The 6,030-nt window shown below is 40.8% G+C and overlaps 2 protein-coding genes across 5 annotated transcripts in view; one reads left to right on the top strand and one right to left on the bottom strand.

The window, feature by feature from the left end:
• znf410 (zinc finger protein 410) overlaps positions 1–1,825 on the top strand; it is a 14,775-nt gene extending 12,950 nt beyond the window's left edge. For all 3 annotated transcript variants that reach the window (XM_014032164.1, XM_014032162.1, XM_014032163.1), the window contains one exon: positions 788–1,825. In XM_014032164.1, coding sequence (XP_013887618.1) covers positions 788–888 — 101 coding nt within the window. In that variant the 3' untranslated portion in view covers positions 889–1,825. The remainder of the gene's footprint in view (positions 1–787) is intronic.
• LOC106535213 (ectonucleoside triphosphate diphosphohydrolase 5) overlaps positions 1,153–6,030 on the bottom strand; it is an 11,088-nt gene continuing 6,210 nt past the window's right edge. For both annotated transcript variants that reach the window (XM_014032165.1, XM_014032166.1), the window contains 6 exons: positions 5,771–5,832; positions 5,385–5,486; positions 5,018–5,161; positions 4,680–4,736; positions 4,393–4,508; positions 1,153–1,763 (listed from right to left, as the gene is read on the bottom strand). In XM_014032165.1, coding sequence (XP_013887619.1) covers positions 1,680–1,763; positions 4,393–4,508; positions 4,680–4,736; positions 5,018–5,161; positions 5,385–5,486; positions 5,771–5,832 — 565 coding nt within the window. In that variant the 3' untranslated portion in view covers positions 1,153–1,679. The remainder of the gene's footprint in view (positions 1,764–4,392; positions 4,509–4,679; positions 4,737–5,017; positions 5,162–5,384; positions 5,487–5,770; positions 5,833–6,030) is intronic.

Raw genomic sequence — 6,030 nt, forward strand, 5'->3', positions numbered from 1 at the left:
ATTCCAGTGAAATATATTTATGTTTGTGGTTGTAATGTGACAAAATATGGAAAAGTTCAAGGGGTATGAATACTTTTGCAAACCACTGTACCTTGGCGCCTCTTCAGTCACAGAAGTAGTTCACCTGTCTCTTCTAGGAAAGTCTGTCTTAAAGCTGTTGTACTAAACCATCACTCTCAGACTGAGTCAGTATTTTATGCTTGTCATCAGACTGCTAAACTTGTCCAGATTATGTTTAGTGTTACAAACCAACCCTGAAGCATGGATCACAAATTTAAAGTCATCAATATCTGCTTAGATTGAACCATAGAACATTTTATATATTAAACTTGCATTCATGTTCTACATGCAAACACTACATTTGTTCGATCAAAGGGACACTCGCTGACTTTGACACCACACCTGGTTTAGATCGATGGGGACAAAGAGAACGTGAGGGAAATGTGGGTTTACTGCAGTTGGTATAGTCACTGCAGTATTTACCGTTATTGAACATAGCAATTTTTTTCTAACATTGTTCATCTGTTTAAGCTACACAATAATAATTTGTGAAGACCCAAACAAGAAAGTTCAACTTTATTTTGAAGATTAGATAGTATAATACCTATGATTACGAGTATATTAAAGAATGAGCTGTCTCTGGTAGAGACGTTTTCCCTGCTGGCTCTGAGGTCTCTCAGTAAATACTAGTTTGATTTGACAATAATCCTTTATGTAATTGAATGCACACTGGAAAGACACTTTTGACTTTGTTTAATTTAACCTATTGTTTGTGTTTTTCCCGTAGCCTCTGCGGACTCTGTGGTGGTTCTCTCTCAGCCACATGAGCTGGTGACCATGACAGCGGAGGGTCACGCTTATGGAGAGGACGTGGTTGCTTTGCTGTAGCTTCCCAACATGACAGACATCACACACTGTTTATTTCAGCTGCACTGGACTGATGGTCACACGTGGAATCATCAATCATAGACAATTGCTCAAAATAGAAAAAGAAATATTAGAAGCTCATTCAGAATTTAACTCTTGTAGATATTTGTAATTATCAACCTATGATGATTTTATTTTGAAGTGTGAAATGACAGTTTATACGAGCAACATTTTGTTCCTCGTGTTTTTTTTTAACAAAAGATCCCAAAGAGATACTGAGATGGGTTAAAGAGTTTCTAAAAGTTTTATGTGCATTTTCTCATGATAAACAACCGTTTCATTTTGATCAGTTACACTTAAATGTACCAGACACAAATGTACTGTAACTCCGCTAACAATGCTTGAGATTAAAAACCGCTAAAGCCCAGCGTGGGAACACTGGTTATTGCACAGCAAAGCCAGGCTGCTCTTGTTTATCAGTCCTGAGTAAAACATGTGTTTCAAGAAAACAGCAGCTCCACTTACGTTACAGTAATTGTGTTAGTTCTGCCTGACATCTTTCATTCAGCCTGCAGTGCTTCACTTCTTGCTAATGCAACACTTTGCAGATTTACAGCAGAATATATTGCCACTTGAGAGAAATGGCTTTTAAAAAATAATAAATTTACATTTACTAGAGCTTATTTCTGTCTATTTAAACGAATGGCTGATGTATGGGGGTGTTTAGAAAAGACAGTACACGTTACATCATGTGTTTGTTTGGTGAGCAGCACATAAATCATCCTCGGTTTTGTTTTGTTTTTCACCGCTCCTCAGTGGATCTTCAGGTTGTGGAAGTGGTCCAACATGGCACCGAGAGCCCAGCTAGCCTCGACATTGTTCACTTTCTTTGTCAGCTAGAAGGAGAAAATAATCATTCAGATCATGTTTGTCTTTACTAAATAAAAACAAAACAGTTTTTGTGAAGAACTGACTCATTACCTGATTTAAAAACTGTAGGTGTCGTCCTTGTTATGGTCAATTTTCAATAATTTACCTCTTAGGAATAAATTCCGGCTGTTCACGTGTTAGGTGAATTAAAGGGCAAGCCTTGGTAGAATATTTAATAATTTATTTACTTTACAAAAACTTCATTCCATTTTAATTGTCTGCTGGCTAAGATGATGTTTTTGTCTTTTAGCAAACTCATGAACCTCTTAAAGTAACCACTGGATGTTTTATCCTCAAATGATTAACTTTTGGAGTCAGGCCAATTCAAGATGGCCACCACAGCTAATCAATGCAAAGTCATTTTGACAGATACTGAGGTAAAACTTGGTGTGTTAGTAGCAGAGAGTTCTCCACTGGRGTAGATGAATAACTCACTACAAGCTCTAATATGACATGAGATTATGTACGGCCTAAATAACTATGTCCTCAACACAAGATGGTCTTAAGACACTTTCAGAAGACAGTACCGCTACATGACCAACAGCATATTTTGTGTTGAAGCTTCCTCTGGTAGTTCAGAAGWAACAGATGGAGATGGTCTCTTAGTGCTCTTAAGAGTGCATTCATCAGTGCAGATCAAAAGAGGCGTGTTTAAAAAAAAAAGCTGATTTGATGTGTTGCTGTCACTCAATCTACTGATGAAAGCAGCAGGAGCTCTAGCCCCAAACCTGACTCTTAACATTAGGCTGTATGACAGGTTGATTAGGGTGGATTGACAAAATTTTGGTATATCGTATTAAAATATGGGTGATGGTATTTAAAACTTACGATGGTATAGCCGTATTTTCCGGACTATAAGTCGCACTTTGTTTCATGGTTTGGCTGGTCCTGTGACAAATGTTTTTTTCTTCTCCATATGACGCATTTTTTGACTGATGCTTTTAGTTCATACTGACTGATATGAAACGAGGAATAAACATTACCATCTGCAGCCTTAAGAAGGCGCTCTAGGCTTTGATTACTGCAGTTTGTTGTTTCTGTAGCCTACTGGTTTAAAAAATAAAATAGGGCAGCATGAAGAAAGTTTGGAGTGAATGATAATTTTGTGAAAGACTGGCAAAAATCAGAGGTTACTTTTACTGCACTGAATAAAACGATAAAAGCTGATTGTGGTTTGGAATGAGATTGGTGAACCTATCGTTAACTTGATTGTTGGACTGCATTGAGCGTGGCTAGTTGTGTTTACATTGCAGAGAGAGATGCCTCGAAGTAGGCACCAGTAGGGATCAAAATATTTCAAACGTGTAAATCTTAATTCATTTTATTTGTGACAAAAAATAATGAACCACCCTAAACTCGAAGGAAAAGTATTGAAGACTGTGCCGGACCATCCAGCAGTATGACGCTAATGACTAGAGGGCAGGGCGACACAAAGGACGATATGCTAACCCTGAAACTTGTTTTTTTTACAGTTAACTAAGTTAATCCAGTGAGACTTATAATACAAAGTGATTTATAGTCCAGAGAATATGATAGTCACGTGAGGTGAAGTGCCAAATTTCCTGGAAAAAGGGCCATGAAAACTGGAACATAAACATTCTAGGCTCTTTCAGAAGACGCCCCATAACCTTACTGATGCGTGATCTGACCACCTCAGCTCAGAAGACAAACGAGGGGTGGGAGTACTAGCAGAAACTTTACTTGCCGACTCCTGAAAAAGTGGGCCGATGCAGTGCTGACCGACAACTTCAAGGACCACCCAGCCACGGGTTTCTTAAGTCAAACCACCATAGTTGGACTCCTTTTGGATTTAAATTTTCTATTTTTTTCCCAAGATGAGCGAGCTCCTTGCTGCTGACAAGGAAATAACTCCGAACTTTATCGCCACAAAGACTGCCTAAAAGTATGTAGCAGCGCAGATATGACCGTGATAAAAGTCAGATTTCTTCTGAAACTTAAAACCCTAAAAATACCCAAAAAGACGTGGCCACTCTGTAGTCTCCTTCATAAGACAGCTCAGTCCTGGGCTGACTTGTTCTATCCTCCTTGGATCATTCAGAAAAAAACACAGAGGCCGTTACGGGGGGTAAAGTGAGCCCGCCTCTGACACCCCTCTGAGCCACCAACAGAGGTAGTATCAGAGCTGGGTCCGAGCCGGGCAGACGACTTGTCAGAATCGACCCGCTGTGCCGCGACTCAGAAAATGGTAATGAGCAGATGACGTCAGTGAGTGACCGCAAGATTAATCAACAGATTTATTACCAAGGGAATATTAAAGATGATGATGTTTTGTTTGATCTGAGGCAGACAACCACTTCAAACCAGCTGAGATCTGCTCCACGCCTCTTTTGGTTCTGTGTTGCCACGTTCATTTCTGAACACGTACATGTGAGCGGGAACTGGCCGGCTTCTCCTGTGATTTACGAATGAACCGAGGGAGCCTAAAGCCGGATCGGCCTGTGCAGCGATTTTGCGGAACTGTCCCGTGAAAGAGGCTTGTGACTCTCACTGCCACTGGTTGATTGTGTCTTCTGTTGCATCCTCATAATAACAAGGCCAGTAACACTGCTTACAGTGTTGTGAACGCAGCCTTACCTGCAGCACCGTGCTGTCCTTGAAGCCAAAGCCATCCTTGAGTAAACAGGTGATGTAGGTCAGGTCCAGACACAGAAACGGACTGATGGGCGGGTATTTGGTTATTTTATTGCACACTGTGCGAGGACAACAAGAAATCACATCCATTAGGTTGGACAATCAGTCATCTGTATTCTACTAACAGAGTGTAGCATTTCCCTCTAAGGTGCATTCAGATGCACGCTGTCTGTATTTTAAATACGAGGAGGATCTGTTATAGTAATGATGTATAGCTCAGCTTGTCTCACCCTCTTTAGCTCTCTTCTTGAAGTCTCTGACCTGCAGCATTCCACCCTGGACTCCGTCTGCAACACAAGGGGAGTCGTTATACATTTAAAATGCCAAAACGGTAATTACAAAAGCACATCTACATGCAGATTTTTATAGAACTAATAACAGAGCTGATGGCTTTAAGAGTGTAGACCGGCAGAGGGATAGCAATTTCTATAATACCTCCACAAGTATGGCTCATCAAATCCCCCGATACAGGAGCAGATGACTCACATTTTTCTGCCTCTGTCTAGCATGCTGGGTTTGTATAATTATATAAGGTGTGGACAGAAGGTGTGTGTGTGTGTGCTCTAACCGATAAGGCCCGCATCCACAGCTCTGTCAAAGTAATAAGAGAAAGCAAAGAAAACATTGCCGTCTTCAAGCTCGTAAGGCTGATGAATAATCCCCTTCACCACCTTGAGTACTTCCTGATAACAAAGCTTGTATCCTGCGTGACCTGCAGGGGGAAAACGGAGACAGTGGAGTAAATTATTCATCCCCCTCTCAGAGCGTTGTAATCAATACGGAACTCAGCTACGTCTGTTTTGATGGTTTCTGCTAAAATCGCTGGCAACATTTTTAAAGACGTCCAGTGACCTTGTTTATACCTGCTCTTCCTCTCAAACAGTAAGGTTGGATTTAATCAAAGCATATCTCCTAATATTTCAACTGGATCTTACCTCCTGGGTCTCCGCTCACATGGTAGGTGAGTCCTCCAAAGCTCCATTCATCCCTGAACTTATTGGGCAGGCAGGAGCTTTTAAAAACCTGCCACTCCAACTCTGTGAGAGAACCAACACAATTAATCTAACTGGAGTGCTCACACAAGCTTATCAAAGGCTGAGCCTGCTCCACAAAGTCTGGTAACAGACAGTTTTTGCTGAATTATTCTCAGGGTATTACTTGGAACGTATACTAAGACAGAAACTGGAAGTACGTCCTTGAAAAGAACATCTTTATCGTCATATTTTTTGGATAAATGGCAAACAAACCGACATTCTGTTATTTGATTCTGCATCGTTCGTAACGACAACGGAGACMTTTAGCTTGAAGTTTAACACGGTACCTTCTGCACCCAGAGCGCCCAACGTGGCGAGTCGTGCTGCCATTATTCCATTTCCAAGATAACTGGGAAGAAATGAGAAGAATTGTTATGAAGTAACAAGAACCCGATGATGAAAAGACCGAGCTCATGATAAATAGGTCATCCTGAAAACAGGCCACACAAGAGGTGTCTGCCTGTTTTCCTACTTCCTAATGACTAAGAAGATACCAGAAGCTTTCCTAATTACAATCGGATCCAAATTAGGCAGAAAAAGACAAAGA

This window comes from Austrofundulus limnaeus, unplaced genomic scaffold (assembly GCF_001266775.1).
Source record: "Austrofundulus limnaeus strain Quisiro unplaced genomic scaffold, Austrofundulus_limnaeus-1.0 Scaffold1386, whole genome shotgun sequence".
NCBI classification, from domain to species: domain Eukaryota; kingdom Metazoa; phylum Chordata; class Actinopteri; order Cyprinodontiformes; family Rivulidae; genus Austrofundulus; species Austrofundulus limnaeus.